The following is a 19,037-nucleotide window of genomic DNA, read 5'->3' as shown; positions in this document are numbered from 1 at the left end:
CAACAAAATGGTTATTCTGAATTTCTCGTTATGTGTAATCAGCACTATAATACACACACACACACGCGCACACACACACACACACACACACACACACACACACACACACACACACACATATATATATATATATATATATATATATATATATATATATATATATATATATATATATATATATATATATATATATATATAGTTTTATTTTGAAGGGCCGTTCTTGTTGTTAAATAGATTACTGTAAGTTTCGCGCCCCTTAGCACGCGCTGCTGGTACTGCATTTTTTTTATGCTTGAATTTACAGCATGAGGCGCAAGTAAGCGTCGGGCCTATGCTCTGCCGTGTTGGTATTGGTTATCATAAAGCACTGATAAGGAATTTGGACAAAAATTGAATGTGAGCGGAGAGTTTCCCATTAAGCAGAATCACAGTGATGTGGCTGTAACAACCCTTCTTACAAAGGAATCACACAACTTTTCTTGCAAGTCTGTGATTTTGATTCTTTCTCTTTTTTAGGAACCAAACTAATTTTGATATTTAGAATAAACTTTTTCTCGATTAGCGTGAAGCGTTTGACGATTTTAAGCCACCCCTATGATTAGAGTCCAGCGAGACAATGTGCAGTTATTTCACAGCCATCATAGCTACCTCATACCTGCTATTCTAGGTTTTGCCTGTATAGTCATCTCATATTAGCTTGAGCACTTCAGCCACTCTGTCACTGTTATTGTCCATATTTGACACATTTTCGAGGGAAATCTTTGAAATTTGTATTTAAGTATCAAACACTAGGTATAATGTTGAACACTACACCACTGTTCATAAAGCAAACAAAGACTTATCCTGAATATATGCTGTAAAGATAAAAAGGGACGGGGAAATGTGAAATGTCATTAAAAAAACAGACGGGAGACTCCGGGGTCAGCTACTTCCTACGGTTGTTTTTTTGAAAGGACCGGTTGGATCCTCGCTCTGCAGCCGACCAATCGGAAGTTAGTATTTTTCGCGCTGGTTGGCCTGAGAGTTTGAGTTTCCCGCAAGCTTTTGATTCGACTTGAATGAAATCCTTCGCTTTACATGATGAATACGGGTATTCTTTCCCTTTAACCACCGAGAGGAGATTCAGCAGGTAACTAGAAAGATGCTGTCTTTCATGTTATTGTCAATCCGGGAAAATCAAGCTGGTTGCGTTTTTGCTAGTGCAGTTATCCGGGTCGACCATCCATTTTAGCAAGAGATGACTTGCTAGTTAGCCATCTATGCTAACGTTAAATGTGCAGTTTGACTTGGCTTCAATGGTTCACTGGGGCTAGCTTTGGCTAGCACTGTTAGCTTTTTGAAACAAGCTGTCATGGCGCCTGCAAAATAAATTTAGAAGTGAAACAAAAGCAGAACATTTTAAACGATTTACCGCCAATGTGCAACTATGCCGCCACGTAGGTATTTGCCTATTTGGTTTAATCGGATAGCAAGTAAGCTGATGTCTTAAGCGTCTTGATGGCGGCTTTGTCTATTTGCTGGAATCCGGTGTAATGGCTGACTGTAGTGATGACAGAGATGCGGTTGTACGCTGTATGAAAATGCTTGACCGCCTGTCCATGGATGTGATCCATGAGATTCCCTCATCGTGGCTTCCGCTTCAGGAAATAGCCAGGGCCTTTTTCTTGCATGACATTATAGAGAAGTCCGCTTGGCAAAATAGGTAGCCTACGCTCGCCGGCGGAACACTTTAACGTAACGCTAATGTTTAACGTACAGACGGAGCGCTCGTTAAAACCGCTTGCGTTAACGTTAAGACAGCTTCAGTCGTCCTGCAGTTACACTGCAACGAACATTACTGTCACAGTGTAGGGCAATAGACAATATGGTTTAGCTTTGTACAAAGGGTGGTATGGATTAAATTCCAGCAATTATTCGCACTCCCAGTTGCATTGCTCTGTATGTCAGCTGCTTCCATTTCCGCGGCTTTTCTAGCCGGTAATGCGGTCGTTACGCGGCACAGCCAGCCGTCCGCTCATTGGACATTCGCTGCATGCGGTGGAGCCTGCAGGCTGATTCTCCATACTACTTTGCCACAGTCTGCAGCTAGCAGCTAGCAGCTAGCGAGTCATTTTCCAGGAAAAGCCAACTTAAAATTATCGCGGTAAGAGGGTTTTCATGCCGCCAAGTGGGTTTCGTTCGCATGCATGGCTATAATCAAGGATAGGCTTGACCTGACCTCACTCTCATTAGTTGTTATTGGGTGGAGGATGAATAGATAAATGTATAGATATTGTTTCATTAAACACAGTTATTGCTGCTTCAGGCTTCTGGTCAATCGAGTCGCTCTACTTTCTTGTAAAAGCATCCGAAACTACAAGGCTAGAACATTCCGTGACAGGTGCAGTATTCTGTGTCCCCTCCCAGCTTTCTATTCAAGCTCGCTGGAGCAAGTGAGTGCCATTTTGTAAAATGTGTAACGTTATGCTTATTGGAGTCATGTCTCAGAATGCAGTTTAGCAAATTGAAAGAATCAGAAGCATACCCACACACAAATACTGGATAATATTGTTTTCTGATTCAACCTGTAGAATAAAACGTTTTTATGTGTCACTTGTTCCCTTGTAGCTCAGTGACCCTGGAGGGGGTTAGAAGTGATGGATAGCAAAGGTAGCTCCCTGCCTTCAATGCCCGAACCAGCCAATCCGATCAGCATGAAGCAACCACCGGAGTCCCTCAGTGTACGGAAAGGTCGAGGGGATATGAGTAGTGACCCTGCTATGCTAATGGACAAAGCTGCTGCACAGCTGGCTGCCACACTACAAGACAGCGTTCTTCAGAAGATGGCTGGCCATAACAACCACAGTCACGACAGGCTCAAAGACCTCACCTCCCGCATGCTCAACGGTGACCAAGACTCACTGCCCGAGCTTTGTACCCCTGAGCCACCTATGTTCAGGGGTGCCGAAGCACCTGCCACAAATGGCACCCATCAGCACAACTGTACTCCTCACACTGAAGCTGAACTAACAGTAACGATACCCCAAGTAGTCACGCAGCCGTTATTTGAGCCATGTTGTGCCAATGGGACCAGTTTGGCCACAGCCGCTGAAGGTACTATATCTGGAACCGATGAGAGGCAGGATATAAAGAAAAGGAGGGGGCGAACTGTCAAACCAAATCCTCAAACAAACTTAAATCCCTCTGACATCCAAGTGGAGCCTCCTGGCCACACAAACATTGTGGAGGGAACTGAAGAGACAGATGAGGTTTTACTTTTATTCTTACCTTTTTAAGTGCTACTTAACCCCTTTGTGCAGTGTAGTATACTGCAATATGCTGAGAGATGGTACAGTTAATTTAACAGACTGTATTACATTAAAAGTAGAACATTTTCAGCTATTAACGATGTGTTGGGAAAATGATCATTTCTTACAAAAGTTTGTATTTATTGAGTAACTGTCTTTCTTTCTCTTGTGCAGCCTGAGAACAGGTCAGAGTTGAAAGAGGAAGTAAAGGAACAGGCTCCTTTGCTGAGCCGCTTCTCCGTTGGGGATCTGGTTTGGACAAAGGTGTCAGGATACCCCTGGTGGCCCTGCATGGTGACCACAGACCCAGAACTGAACCATCACTTTAAACAGAAACAGAAAAGTGAGAAACTCACGGCCACCTGCACGATTTTAACATGTCCTGGAAAATTGATTTATGGTTTTATTGATTTGTCCATTTATTGTTTTTCAACAGCCAATGGGAGGTCAGGTCTCCTTTACCACGTGCAGTATTTTGGAGATGCCCCAGAGAGAGGCTACATCTTTGAGAAGAACATGGTGTCCTTCACTGGTGAGGATCAATACCAAGAGCTTAGTCGGAGCAACAAACAGCCGGCCTCGCGTATCAACCATAAAAAGGTATGTCTTCTGCTGCCGCCGTCTTTTGGTCTTTTCCCCTCTATGTGCCGTCTCTGTGTGTTGGCTGTGTAGCAAATGTGGTGTGCCGTTATGAGAAACATGGTACTTTGACGCAATTTTGAAACCCTGAATTTCCTCAAACTGTTTTGTTAGTTTCACTTTATTCAGGTTTGGGGTTTATAAAATCTTTTATCACTTCATTACAAAACTAGTCTTAATTCCACTTAGAGCTCTTTTACTCACAAACAAAATGCTAACAAAGAAATTATGTCTGCATCTCATAAGTTTGTGGGAAGAGGCTTTTTTTTTTTTCCTCCTCAGAGTTGTAAGGTTGAATATCACTGCTGTAATGTGTCACCTGTAACTTGGCTCATTCCTCTACTTGTCCCACAGACAACTCCCTCTGTGCCGCGTAAACTCCAGGCTCAGTGGAACATGGGCATCATTCAGGCCAAGGAGGCACTCGACATGTCCCTGGATGCTCGCATGGCCAACTTTGGATTTCTGTATGATGACGACGGGCCTCATCTGAACCTCCACATCTTGGAGAAGTTAAAGCCGGAACAAAGCAACAAGCTGAACCAGAAAGCAGAGAATAGGCTTAGCCCAGATCTCCCCCTCCAACCGGTGGGTACTGCCACTCTGTCACAATTTGTTCCACAAACAATACAAAAGCTCGATTTTTATGCTGGTGTAAAAGAAATGATAAACCTGAATCATCAGATTGTTGAAACCTAAAACAGAGAGCTGTGCTGATCTGTGATTAGTCAGTATTTTAACTGTAAGTTCTTAGAAATGCTGTTTTAAGCGCATGTTCTTAAGATGTGTAATACTGTAATCATGCATTAAACAACATTTGTTTTCTGCAGAATTCCTCAAAATCTGTATCAGGTAAACAAGGTAAACCAGTTGTACCTCAGAAGAAAAAGAGAATATCCAAACAGGGTCACTCTCCCACCAAGACAGCGAGGAGAAAGAAAACGTCTGCAGCGGACAACACTTCTGAGCCCGTGAAGAAGGGGAAAACAAAGGAGGTCTCTTCAACAAATGATGTTTCAGAAGTGGTCTCACTTCCAGTTTCAGTTCCAGGTTGGTTGAAAGTTGAAGACCTCGCAGCAGATTAACTGACCACTAATTGAGTTTTGGCCGAATTTGACCTTAGCTGGCGTATAATTACCAAAGCTGTGGAGTGTCATGCTTTAAACTGCTTCTTGTGACTAATAGAAAAGCAGAGTGGCTGGTTTATGGCAACCCGTTTATCATCAGGAGGCTGAAGCTTAAAAACGCTGCAAAGTTTTTAGCAGGAGCCACTGATGTTACAGGGACTGAAAGTATGCTAGCGCTAAAATGACCACAACAGTCGTGCATGTAGCAAAGGTCAAGGCAGCTTCTGTATTATTCCTAAATTCATTTTAAATTAATAAAATGTAAAACGAGTCATTGGAAGGAAGCCAACCAAGCTGACATTCATTTTCTTTTTAGTGAAAAAGGAGCGAAAGAAGAAGAAAAGGCTGTTAACAGATGCTGTGGCAGAAGAGGATCAGCAGTCTAACAAGAGATCCAAACCAAGCAAAGATGCTCAAAAACAGGTGGGTTTCTTTGTCAGTCCCAAGTCTAAGAATTTTTTAACTCTTTGTTCAGAAGAAACTTTTCCCTGGAGAAACTGAATTATTCTCTTGGCATGTTTGAATGCTGAAAACGCAACATGTTTTGTATCTAACATGGACATCAAGCGATTTGTGATAAACAACATACTGAGCAAACGTTTGCCTTTTTCAGGCTTCAACTTCAGAAGGACCGGTGAAAAAGCGGAGAAGGTGGACAAAGAAAACCGACGTAAAGGATGCAAAAGAACCCAGGAAACATCTGAAGAAGTCAAAAAGTCCCCTGACTGGTAAAAAAAAAAATTATATTACCGGTACTCTATATTTGTTTGACTGCTCTTTTAAATTCACATCTTTGTGGATTTGTGGCGTCTTAGCTGCTTTGAGTCTTAAAGTTAAAGTCCAGATCATTTGATGGTACACAGATGACCAAGAGGCAGAGAAACCAAAGCGCAAGAGAAAAAGGAAACAGGATGGAATGAATCAGGCCACACCCTCCAAGGCAAAGAAGAGGCGTTCCTCCCCGTGTCCTGATCCCGAGGTGAGGGGATGTAACAGCTGGTGGTACTAATGTGAAAAGGTTTCTCCAGCAATTCAAGTTGTTTTCATGATTGACGTTTCTTCTTGTCTTTATAGAGAGGTCAGCCATGTTGGCAATTAGTTTAGCTCGTTAGTCAGATGAGAAGCAAATTTAGAGGCTTCAGTGTGAATGGTACAACTGTAGCTAACTGGCATTGTCTTATTCAGAGTTCATCACACGTTGTTTGCTGCAGGGTTCTGGGAGTGAAGGACGCCCTGAATCTCCGAGTGACAGCTTAGACGGGACAAAGAAGGGTGAACGCAAAAAAGAGTTTGTCTGTCAGGTACATCTGCTGTTTGTTTCGAAACGAGTCGGTATTAAAGCTCACTCAGTTCACTCAGCTGTAGTTTAAATCTGTGTGCATGTGTTTTTCCTCTAGATGTGTGAGCAGGCTGGTGAGGACCTGGTGCCCTGTGAGGGTCAGTGCTGCGGGATGTTCCACCTCCACTGTCTCGATCAGACTCTCAAACCTGACGACAAGCTGTTGTGTCAGGAGTGTAGCACAGGTGAGCAGAAGGAGACCGTTTATGGTAACACAATAATTCTGTTCCCGTTGCCGATTCTTTCTTCTCTGTTTCTTCTCTTTAGGAATTCACTCGTGTTTCATTTGTAAGAAGTTGGAGGGTGAGGTCCGGCGCTGCCACGTCCCACACTGTGGCAAATTTTACCACGAAGCGTGTGTCCGCCTCAACACCCTCACGGTGTTTGACAACAAGGGCTTCCGGTGCCCGCTACACACCTGCCTGAGCTGCCACTACGGCTGCCGCACAAAGCACAAGTCCAACAAAGGTATGCTCTCATCAGGACATTTTAGCTCACGGAGGCGGAGCTTGGTGTATTTTGTAAAATTTGTACAGGAAGGCAGTTATAAAATGTTGGTTTCCTTGATTCTGAACCTCGTACCAGTTAATTAACTAGTATTACTGTGTTACTTGGGAAGTTGATATTAGTACAATTGATTGATTTCTGTTGCAGGTTTGGTCTTATTTGAATTAAAGTGTTATAACAGTGTCATTAAGAAAGTCTTAAATGTAAGACTTTGCCTTGCTTATTTGTAGAAGCCCAGTTATCTCCAGTATGTAACAGTTATCACTTTATTTAAAATTGCAGTTTCATGTCAAATGGTTTATGACTAACCTTTCACAGGAATAAACAAGTAAGTGAATACCTGCCACTTCTGTTTGAGGTCATCGGTTATCAGTAGAGCCCTTGTCCGTGTTTACAAAGGTATCCATTCAGGGTTTCGTTTGTGCCCTTCTGGCGCTTTGGGTCACCGAGTTCACTGACTTCGCCGTATGTTTGTGTAACCTGGTCCCGCTCTCTGCGCTGCAGGCAGGTTGATGCGATGCCTTCGATGCCCAGTAGCGTACCACATCGGCGATCAGTGTGTGGCTGCAGGAAGTGAGATGATCACCAACACTGCCATCATCTGCACCAACCACTTCAACGCCAAGAAGGGCTACAGCCACCACAGCCATGTCAATGTCAGCTGGTGCTTCGTCTGCTCCAAAGGTTCGAAGCAGCTGCTCACCTCTTCACACACGGCTGTTACTAAAAGCTCCAGACTGATTGGTTTTAAGCGACTTGTATGCACTTAAAATTAAACATCGTACTAGTCAGTTTTATATAAAGCTACTTTTCAGTACTGAATGACATATTTATAGCTCACTAAACCTCTCTTAAACTTCAAATGTCAAATGTGGCGCCATTAATCTCCCAGGCTGCTATTACTGAAAATCAGAAAATGTTGAACTGCAGCAGCTCAAGTGTTTTTTCCCTTCCCTTTCCCTCAGCCAGTTTTGACGTGTTGTTGTGTGGGAGTGTGTGAGATGAGCGGACTGAAACAGAAAGAAAGTTTGTCTTTATTAGCTACAATATTATATCCTGCAGAAAAGTCTCACTAGCTATTTTCACATATCTCAGTTTCACAACCCAAACAGAAATGAAGCTATATGCCCTTGTTTAGGCTATATTAACAAGTGTGTACGTAGGAGCTTTCTTTAGCTGAGAGTCAAGCTAAACATTGGTTTTAATGTGCGTTTTTTATAAATCAGCACAGTACAGATTATACTTTGACTTTTTTTACAGTGTTAAAGACCTGGATGATTTCTACTTTCCTGCTTCTAAATTCAGATAAAACAGGTTATTTGTACCCAGCCTTAAAAATCCTTAGAATTACTGTCTAACCAGATACTTAATCACTTAAGCCTGCATAATTGAAATAATTGTTGGTCAGGATGTGTCCTTCCCCATGCTCATTAAACAGATATGTGGGAAAAGTATTTGTGCAGTTGGAAACATGCTTTCTCAAAGCGATGGTGAAAAACGACTTCAGTTCAAAATGCTGCAGCGAGAGTACTGACTAGAAAGCGAGAGCTGGCTGCTCTTCATTGGCTCCTTCACCTCACGTAAAAGGTCTTGAATAATTTAAAACTAGAATGGGGGGCGCCGGCTTCAGCTTTGGTTCCCTCTTCTGTGGAACCAGCTCCCAGTTTGGATTCAGGGGACAGAAACCTTCTCAACTTTATGGATTCAAACTTTCCTTCTTGATCAGGTGACTCTAAACCATCCTTTAAATATGCTGCAGTAAGGTTGGGCTTGTCATCCTACAATTTATTGCACCTTGAGGCCACTGCTGTGAACTGGCAGTACATAAATAAAATGTAATTGAATTTGTAAGTAAGCATCTAAAGGACTGGTCGCCCATCTAAAGGTGTCCTTGTGTTGCAGGGGGACAGCTGTTGTGCTGTGAGTCCTGCCCGGCAGCTTTTCACCCTGACTGCCTGAATATCGCTATGCCGGATGGGAGCTGGTTCTGCAACGACTGCCGAGCCGGAAAGAAACCCAAGTACAGGGACATCATCTGGGTCAAACTGGGAACATACCGGTAAGGGAACTGGATGCAAGGGTATCTTTTTACCTTTCATATCTTTGAGCTAAATCGGTAAGTTATACATTTGTTGCTTCTATCTTTCTCTTGTCCTCCTGAGATGGTGGCCAGCAGAGATCCACCACCCAAGAAACATTCCCACCAACATCCAGCATCTTCGACACGAGATCGGAGAGTTCCCAGTCTTCTTCTTTGGCTCCAAGGATTATTTCTGGACTCACCAGGGCAGAGTATTTCCATACATGGAAGGCGACAGGGGAAGCAAACATCAGAGGAATGGAATTGGCAAAGTCTTCAAGAATGGTGAAGATCTCCTCTACTGTCTGCATGCTTTAAACGTTTTCCCTAATTAAGTAATTACTCAGTTTTTAAAAAAAAAAACAACTTAAAGGCCATCATAACAATCAGATTTGGTTTCAAGCCACTCATCATTATAAAAAGCTTCTCTTTTCAAGCTTTGTGTTAACAGAAGTAATTAAAAGGTGGTTTTTGCCAAAAGCTGCAGCTTCCACATTAACGTCTTCAGGTTTTAATGCTTTATAAAAACACAGACAAGCTCAACTGGACATGAAAGCCATTTTCTGGATTTTTGTAATGTAACAGATGCTGTCATAATTACAACAAACACAATGTGTATTTTTAGCTCGATGTGCTCATACTCTGTTCTGTTTTGTCTTCCTCAGCTCTGCTGGAGGCCGAAACGCGATTTAAGGAGATAAAGATAAAGCGAGAGGCTAAGGAAGCGCAGGAGAACAGCCGTAAACCTCCCCCATATAAATTTATCAAGGTGTGAAATGTCTTTGTTATGTCTAAGCACCGGTCCACAAGTACAGAGTTACATGAATGGAATTTTAGGATTTTCATAAACAGTTTGTGTGTTTTTATGTGGACAAGGAAAATTCAAACGTTCGTCTTGCCGCGTTTGATTTTGTTTGTAGACTGCTGATTGGTGTCAGTTTTACATTTTCATGTTGTTAGAGATCTTTCAAAATAAAAGCAGAAAATTTCTCCATTTAAAAACAAAAAGAATGGCTGTTTATGAGTTGATGTAGCTTAAATGCACCTGTGCGTGTAAGGTGTGCTGCATCTTAAAAATGAGTGAATGATGAACTTTGCTTTTCCTTTCCATAATGGGGTATGAAGCATGTTCTTTCACATTTTATTTTGTTATAAAAAAAATGTTATCCCCCCCCCCCACCTTTAGGTCAACAAACCTGTCGGCAAGGTTCAGGTGTACACCGCAGACATTTCTGAGATCCCCAAATGTAACTGCAAGCCATCTGGCGAGCGGCCGTGTGGGTTTGAGTCGGAGTGCTTGAACCGCATGCTGCAATACGAGTGCCACCCTCAGGTGTGTCCCAGTGGGGAGCGCTGCTGTAACCAGGACTTCACCAAACGTCTGTATCCAGAGACCAAGATTATCAAGACCCCCGGCAAAGGTTGGGGCCTGATCTGCCTGCGCGACATCAAGAAGGTGAGAAGCTTTCTTGCATTGACGTGTTCTTGCTTGAAGTATCTTATTTGTTCATTTCATTAAAACTGCTTAAAGATGCTGCCCGTGAAAGCTAAGGGCCTGTATTCATCATGACGTTGCCCAAAAATACTCACGCCGTAGCTCTGCAGACCCGCCCAGATTACACAAGTAACACGATATCTCTGGTTTCTGGTCTGATTGGTTTCTGATCGTTTCTCGAACAGGGTGAGTTTGTGAACGAGTACATTGGAGAGCTGATCGACGAGGAGGAGTGCAGGGCGAGAATCAAATACGCCCATGAAAACAACATAACCGACTTCTACATGCTCACCATCGACAAGGTTGGTACCGACCGCTTATCGAGAAAGCCCAGCACGCCCTGCGGGTGGGCTGTTTGCGCTCCTCACAGTGTTAGGGTGCCGACTTCTCGGTAGCGGTGCCATTTCCACGGGGAGCTAGATCAACAGATTGGTATTGCATTGGGAATGTTGCATGACAGACAGCTGTAACATTACAGTAGTCAATACTACAAATACTACAAATGCAATTCGACTGCAAAATTTGTTAAATGGGAAATGCAAGTGTAGCTGGGTTGTGGATGTGCATCAGATATAAACTGTTCAGGTGCTGCAAATGACTGACTGTGGCCATCTGTTTGTGACGGTAAGGACCGAATCATCGACGCTGGCCCGAAAGGAAACTACTCTCGCTTCATGAACCACAGCTGTCAGCCCAACTGTGAGACACAGAAGTGGACGGTGAATGGTGACACGCGTGTCGGCCTGTTCGCCGTCTGCGACATCCCAGCAGGTGAGAGACATTTGACTGCAAGTTTAGTCTTAAATTTAAGCAATAAATATGCTCTTATAGTATATTCTTTAATCTGTTTTTGTTTTTTCTCTATCACAGGCACCGAGTTGACTTTTAACTACAACCTTGATTGTCTCGGCAACGAGAAGACCGTGTGCCGCTGCGGCGCGCCCAACTGCAGCGGATTTCTTGGTGACCGACCGAAGGTGAGCTTCCAAATCCAAACAAATTCAGTACAAATCGATTGAGGAGAACTAAACTGCTTTGGTGAAGTTCCATAAGTTTGCTCACCTCTGCATTTCCTCTGTAGAACTCAAATGGCCAAACAGCTGAGCCAAAAGGAAAGAGGTTGAAGAGAAAGTATAAAAAGAGGAAATCGGAGGGAAAGAAAAAATCTGAGGACGAGTGTTTCCGCTGTGGAGACGGAGGGCAGCTGGTGCTCTGCGACAAGAAGACCTGCACCAAAGCTTATCACCTGTCCTGCCTGAACCTCACCAAGAGACCGTTCGGTAAGACTCCACAGACAGTCTGAATGCATCTGTTTATGCTATGTTAACTCCCTGTTATTATTACTCACAAATTACATGGCAGCAAGCAAACTTCACATCAAACGAGTCTGAACTAAATGAGTCAAAACCAGGCTTTCAGAGAGGAGGGAGTCTGTTTACCCCCAGGAAAGTTGCTGCACCTGGTGACTAATCACTAAGTTTGCAGTGGAGATGGAAATGGAGAGCTTCACTGCTTCCAGCATAAAAGGAGAAATGGGCTTCGGCTGCCTATTTCTTTAATCCTTCTTTTTCATTTGTTTTTAGCTGTTTTTACAATAATGTGTTTTTTTTAAATCAAAATTGATGCCTCTCGCAATGTTAAGGCCCCACATGGGCACCATGAGGCTGTTCTTTGATGAGATGTAACTGACTGAGCTCTAGTGAAAGTGTCGTGGCTCTCCACAGGCCGCTGGGACTGCCCCTGGCATCACTGTGACGTCTGTGGGAAAAACTCTGAAGCCTTCTGCCAACTCTGCCCCAACTCTTTCTGCAAGGCTCACCAGGAGGGGGCGCTGCGTCCCTGGCCCCCCACAGGACAGCTGTGTTGTATGGAGCACGAAGAGCTGGAGGGAGGCGACAGCCACACCCAGGATATCGACTCGGAGACGAAAACGGCCGCCGCCGTCAGTCGTTCCTCTAAAAGCTCCAAGAAGGCGGAGGGAGCAGAGGGCAAAACAAAGGGCTCCAAGAGAAAATCCGCAGACACCTGAAGTGACCTTTCACAGAGCCAAAAACACCAAACCAGACTCGGGCCCCCTTCTTCCCCATCCACATATAGTGTTTTCACAGGAACCAAGGCACTGTACATCGTTGTTATCAGGGAAAGCTGCTGATCTCTCACATGCTCAGCAATGGCTCATCGCTCAAGAGTCTTTTTGTTTTTTTACCTTTGAAATTTTCAGGCTTTTTTTGTTTTGTTTGTTTTTTCCCCTCTCCCCCCGTCTCGTCTGCATTGAGGCGAACCATCTGTGGTGAAGCACAAATCAGCAGAGCAAGCACAGGTCCGGACACTCATTCCTCCAGAAACCAAACAGCCTCTCATCTTACTGTCAGCTTGTTGGTTCGTTTTTCCTCATGTGTATATAACAGAAGAAATGAGCTGGCGTCTGCATTAACGCTGATCCAGCCAGGACTGAAACCAAGTGCCAGTGTCACCGTCTAACTTGAACCTCAGTCGGGCCGCCTCCTCTCACTCAACACGGATTATCTTGAACAGCAGAGTTTTATAGCTTATATCTATATGTGTATATCGAAGACCAAAAGTATAATTACTGGAGTAGTGTAAGACATCACACAGGTTGCCAAATGGATTGTTTTTATTTTTATATATAGTATATATATATGCCAGATGTAATATGGAACACCAAGACACTATGGATAGGCGTCAGATGACCTCTTTTGTTTTTGTAGCCATAGATGACCTGTAACTGTAGACGTGTGCTGTTGTTTTTGTTGTAGCTCAGTTTGAACTTCTTTTTTTTTTTTTGAATAATTTTATGATTTCTTTTTTTAATTTGAGTTTATTTGTGAAACAAAGATGTTGAACAGTGTGAAGCATGTCCAGTAAACGAGGGATTACAGAAGGTATTAAAAACGAGAGCAGTCTGAAAACTGCCCTGTGACTTGAAAAAAAAAAAACAACAACAAAAAAACACTACTTGGAGGATTTCCAGGTCTTAAATACTCTGTTCGATGATGAGCCACATTCTCGAAGGAATGACGGTGACTTTTCGGGTCAGTTCAGAGTCCTTAAGGTGCTCTCTCTCTCTGTCTTTTTTTTTAAATATCCACTGTAGTGTCTGATATCTGATCTCCGCAGATTTTAGGCTTGAGATATAATAATACTGTCTGAAAGCCGGGCTTTTTATCGACGTAATCTGAGATTTAAAAAAAATCTTTCTTTTTTTAAATCCTCCGGAGGTTTTTGTCTCAGAACTGCAGTCCGGTTATTATTTAACACTCACGCGCTGGCAGACGACAGCACACTGGCTAACGTAATGCATCTTAATATTTGACGTGTACTTTTGTCGCATTTAACGATGAGCCCCGAGGGCTACGTGTCAGACGCTTGGCTGAGCATAAAACTGCTAAAATACTTGGCCCGTGTTTGGCTGATGCAAGTTTCATAACCTCACCCTGCAGACGGTGTAAGGATGGGCACAGCCACCATGTCCCCCTAGTCCCAAAACGAGGCCTGAAGCTGAGGGGTTCCGATACAAGAACATCAACATTGAGTGAGGGAGCTCAGTGCTTCTGTTCGATTGTGCAGCATTTCACTAGAATGCCTAAAAGCAAGTCCTGATATTTGTGCAGGGGGGAGTCTCTGCATTTACCTTCTGCACCAGAAAGCATCAGCCAAGCCACCAACACCCTCACCCCACCCAATTTTTATTTTTTTTTTTTCCCCTGAAGGTGTTAAAACAGCGTTCCCACAGGTGTATCTTCATGTATGTAATGATTTTCTTTTATTTAAAGTGCTGAGCTGAGCCAAGTCTGACAATATAGAGCTCTGAAACCACTGCTTCTGAAAAGCACACACACCTGTCGAGGGAAGAGCACAATCAGGTTGCTGTAATCATGTGACACCTCCACACTTTTGCCAGTTTTTGCCTGAAAAGTGCTGATTATGCTTCCTGAGCGGATTTGACATTTTTAGGTCTCGCTGCTGCTGCTCTCTGAGTCGGTCACGAGGCTGCAGACATTTGCTTGTGCCTTTAACTTCACATTTGTCTGACTGTTTAAATTCTCTCTTCCAAACAGGTCGCTTGTTTCAGCAACTTTTTATTATTTTTTTTAATCTGTTAAAAAAGACTCAGAAGCAGATTTTACTTGTATACATCCATCAGGAGGCTGTTCTCTTGTTTTTTGTTTTTTAATAACTGCACTTTTTTTTTTTTTGTAAAGTTTTTCCCCAGGGCATGTGACTGGGACGTGTCCAAATGTTCAGCGAGTATTTTTGACTTCCTATGTTAATTATCTTCATCCTAACCTTGATTTATTGTTCTGTTGAGTGAATGTAGTCCAACCAGTCCCTTTTTTCTTTTGAAAGCACTGTAATTCCCTGTAGAGCTGAAGTGTAATGCGTGTAGGGGTTTCAATCTGTAACTACTGTCATAGTAAACCAGACTAATATGTACATAATGTATAAGTGGTAATAGTGATGCATTTATTGTAAATATACAAGTTTTGTCCTTTTTGTTTGTTTTTTTTCATCCTCCCCTTGATGCAGTGCTGAAACACTTTTGTGCAGGATCTCACGTCAGCTGAATCGTGCAATAAAAAGTGGTTGAACATGTATCCACCGTCTGCTTTTTTTTTTCTGTGTAACTGAGAGAAATAAATGTACGTCTGTTTTCACCGAGACACCAGTGTGAGATGGCACGCCTCCGCATAATTCAGTCAGGAGCCAGAAGATTTGCTTTATACAGCATAAAGTCAGTTGTGGTTTTGTTTTTAATAAAGACGTTCAAATCACAAATCATCTTTGGAATTTTCTAGTTGTGATGGAATTTTTTTTTTTTTTAAGCTGCCAACGAGACGATGAGTCAAATTTCCTCAGTGTCCAGTGTTAACGAGGAGGTTCAAAGGAATCTTGAGGTCATCATGGGCTCATCCAGTCAGAATGTGAATGAACAGTCATCTATCTGTTGCTGTAAAGGACACATGTGGGCTGCTAACTCTCAGCTGCCGCCCTATGTGGGAGTAAAAAGAGTAAGTGCAGTCCTTATGTAACATGTGACAGGTGAATGCGATTAAGGGCAAACTCCAAAGCCAATCAAAGGTGAGAAAAGGAAACGAGGTGAATCAAGGAGGAGAAAAGAATCTTTACAACATCCAGGTACTACAATGCTACATCCCAGTGCTGCAAGATGATTTGCATTAACAAGCCTCTGATGACTCTAATGAAAAAAAGAGTGTAGGAAAGCTGAGCGCAGATGGAGAAAAACAAACCTCCAGGTTCATTATGACATCTATAAAGAGAAACTTCACAATTATAATTTACAACTGAGGAGTGCAAGAAGGTCCTACTTCTCTGACATCATCACTAAAAACAGCCATAATGCTCGGGTCTTATTTTCTACAGTTGACAGGCTAACAAACCCTCCTGTGTCAGTGGCAGCTGAACTTCATTCGACCATGGCCTGCAATGACTTTGCCAAATTCTTCACAGACAAAATCCAAAAGATTAGACAAGCAGTTGGTACATCAACAGCAGATCCAGGATATGTACTGTGTCCACCGAAAAACTGTTTAAACACCATCAAACAGTTTCACCCGATTAACAGCAATGACCTGGAGGACATCTTAGGTCAACTGAACTCCTCCTCCTGCTGTTTAGATGTCCTGCCAACACGTTTTTTCAAAAAGGTCTCAAAGACTTTAGAGTCAGACCTGTTGCAGATCGTCAACTTTTCTTTATTATCAGGTGTGTTTCCAGAATCACTAAAAACTGCTGTAATCAAACCTATACTGAAAAAGGACAATCTTGACAAGACACAAATGAACAACTACAGGCCGATCTCAAATCTCCCATTTTTAAGTAAGATCATTGAAAAAGCAGTTTCTCAACAGCTCAGTTACTTCTTAAAACAGAATAACTGCTACGATGCCTTCCAGTCAGGTTTTAGACAGAACCACAGCACTGAAACCGCTCTGACCAAAGTGTTCAATGACATATGTCTGAATACAGACAGTGGAAAAATGTCAGTCTTAGTTTTACTGGATCTCAGTGCAGCATTTGATACAGTTGACCACAACATATTACTCAAACGACTGGAGAACTGGGCAGGTCTTTCAGGAACTGTACTAAACTGGTTCAAAACATACGTAGAAAACAGGAAATACTTTGTATCAATAGGTAACTTCACATCTGAGCAGACAAGTATCACATGTGGAGTTCCCCAAGGTTCCATCTTGGGACCCCTTCTGTTTAACATCTACATGCTCCCACTGGCACAGATTATAAACAACAACAAAATAAACTATCACAGCTATGCAGATGACACACAAATATATATCACAATGTCACCAGGAGACCGAGGCCCTGTACAGGCTCTTGGTAAATGCATCGAGGAAATTAATGACTGGTTGTGCCACAATTTTCTCCAGCTAAACAAAAACAAAACTGAGGTAATAGTCTTTGGCACCAAAGAAAAACGATTACAGGTCACCAGAGAACTTCAATCTATACATCTAAAAACCACAAACCAGGCGAGAAATTTGGGTGTAGTGATGGATGCAGACCTAAACTTAGAAAAACACATTAAGACAATAACAAAATCAGCTTACTATCACCTCAAGAATATATCAAGGATAAAAGATCTGATGTCTCAACAGGACCTGGAAAAACTAGTCCATGCATTCATCTTTAGTAGGCTTGATTACTGTAACAGCATCTTTACAGGTCTACCTAAAAAATCAGTCAGACAACTACAGCTCATTCAGAACTCTGCTGCTCGAGTCCTCACTAAGACCAAAACAGTGGACCACATCAGTCCAGCTCTGAGGTCCTTACACTGGCTGCCTGTCCGTCAGAGGATAGACTTTAAAGTTCTGATGCTGGCCTATAAAGCTCTGAATGGTTTAGGACCAAAATACATCAGTGACCTCCTGACCCAGTATGAACCATCCAGATCCCTCAGGTCATCTGGATCCGGTCTCTTATCAGTTCCCAGAGTCAGAACCAGACACGAAGAAGCTGCATTCAGCTTTTATGCTCCTTATATCTGGAACAAACTCCCAGAAAGCCTCAGATCAGCTGAAACACTCAGTTTATTTAAATCCAGGTTGAAGACTCACCTGTTCTCAGCTGCATTTGAATAAAGCACCAAATCCACACTTTTAAGCTTAAATTTCAAAACTTACACTAACTACTGATCTTATCTATTTCTGATTTTATCTGTTTTGATTTTATATACTGTTTTGTTTGTTTGTTTGTTTGTTTGTTTGTTTGTTAAGTGGGTTTAGAGCTCTGGGTAGCTCCCCAGCTGGGTCTAGACTGGGTCTAGAGAGTATTTTAAATTCAGGGAATTTAAAATAGAAAGTAGCTCGTCCACAGAAGGACTGGTAGCTCCCCTTACGATAAGGGTTCAGATCACGCGAACAGGTGTGAAATGTGCGTGTTTAGTTTGTTTGTTTGTTTGCTTGTTTTAATCAATTTTAAATCATGCTTTTTATTTGTTTTTGTTTCTAATGTCTCTGTAAAGCACTTTGAATCACCTTGTTGTTGAATTGTGCTATATAAATAAACTTGCCTTGCCTTGCCTTACATGGACCATGTTGACCTTCATTCACAGAACCACACTGAACTCCACTGTAGTCTGTGGACCAAGAGATGAGAAGTAATCTGATTACTGGCTTAGTTTTCTCCCTCCACCAAAATGAAGATGAGATGCCTTTGATGCCTCTCTTTGAAATCAGCTGTTTGTCACTTTGAAACTTATGAAGCACCTTTAGCAGCGATAACTTGACATAATGTTTTTCAGTGACTTTGTCAGTTTCTTACATCATTGTGGGGGAATTTTTGTCCCACTCTTCTTGCTTCAGTTCACTGAGGTTACGCACAGCTCTAAGATCCTAATCGTCACCTCTCCCTCAACAGCCATCATGACGTGTTTGTGCTGATGTGGATGTGATTGGTTTTCACCAAACGTGGCGCTGACTCATTACCGAACATCGCTTTGGTCACCTGTTCAGGGGACGTTGTTCCAGAAGTCTCGTGGTGTGTTAGATGCAGCTTTGCAAACATAAAGCTCAGCAGCCCTCAGTCTTTAATGGTATTGTCATAAGCTTTAACATTTAACATGCTGAGACTTGTAGAGTCTGAGCTGTACCACACAGGGTTCTGTGTGACCCTACAAGGACATCCTCCTACAAGGACATCCTCCTAAAACCAGCTCTGACCAGTCACACTGGAGGACGTTTGAAGGCGGCCTAACATTTGCCAGTGTCTACAGACTCTTCCACACCTGTAACCTGCATTCAGGGCACCCATAGGTGGACCTGGCACTCCTGATGTTCTCAGTCAAGCTGCAAAGCGAGTAGAAGTCCCTCTGCAGGGCAACAGGCCCTCATGGAGTCAGACATGCACGCAGGTCCTCACACATGAACCAACTACTCACACCAGGAAAAAAGTTAATGTATTTTTTTTATAAGGAGATCTTCAAGATGAGAGCATTTTAACATATACCTTGAATGACTGAGGTACTGTATCTCTACAACTCATCAATGAGACACAGAAACCA

At 42.7% G+C, this 19,037-nt stretch overlaps 1 protein-coding gene across 2 annotated transcripts; it reads left to right on the top strand.

Annotated features, from left to right (window-relative positions):
• Positions 1-991: 991 nt before the first annotated feature.
• nsd2 (nuclear receptor binding SET domain protein 2) lies at positions 992-15,088 on the top strand. 2 transcript variants are annotated; one of them, XM_080869927.1, is made up of 22 exons: positions 992-1,129; positions 2,608-3,248; positions 3,462-3,630; positions 3,724-3,887; positions 4,281-4,514; positions 4,757-4,976; positions 5,370-5,476; positions 5,667-5,781; positions 5,917-6,032; positions 6,265-6,354; positions 6,451-6,577; positions 6,660-6,860; positions 7,404-7,583; positions 8,802-8,958; positions 9,062-9,264; positions 9,645-9,748; positions 10,166-10,435; positions 10,660-10,776; positions 11,104-11,245; positions 11,345-11,451; positions 11,556-11,754; positions 12,199-15,088. In XM_080869927.1, exons 2-22 carry the CDS (start codon positions 2,637-2,639, stop codon positions 12,501-12,503), a joined length of 3,939 nt encoding a protein of 1,312 aa, XP_080726053.1. In that variant the 5' UTR covers positions 992-1,129; positions 2,608-2,636; the 3' UTR covers positions 12,504-15,088. The 2 variants fall into 2 exon arrangements, with proteins under 2 accessions (XP_080726053.1, XP_080726054.1); XM_080869928.1 differs by lacking the exon at positions 992-1,129 and adding an exon at positions 2,178-2,432.
• Positions 15,089-19,037: the final 3,949 nt, after the last annotated feature.

This window comes from Rhamphochromis sp. 'chilingali', assembly GCF_963969265.1.
Source record: "Rhamphochromis sp. 'chilingali' genome assembly, chromosome: 21".
In the NCBI taxonomy this organism is placed as follows: Eukaryota; Metazoa; Chordata; class Actinopteri; order Cichliformes; family Cichlidae; genus Rhamphochromis; species Rhamphochromis sp. 'chilingali'.
The sequence above is the reverse complement of the archived record's forward strand: the minus strand, read 5'-3'. Positions and strand labels throughout refer to the sequence as shown.

Excerpts from the sequence above, each read along its gene's own strand:
- nsd2 (XM_080869927.1), top strand. The coding sequence starts at position 2,637 with ATGGATAGCAAAGGTAGCTCCCTGCCTTCAATGCCCGAACCAGCCAAT. Across the intron at positions 9,749-10,165 it reads CCCCATATAAATTTATCAAG|GTCAACAAACCTGTCGGCAA; the intron begins GTGTGAAATGTC and ends CCCCACCTTTAG. Across the intron at positions 11,452-11,555 it reads TTCTTGGTGACCGACCGAAG|AACTCAAATGGCCAAACAGC; the intron begins GTGAGCTTCCAA and ends TTTCCTCTGTAG.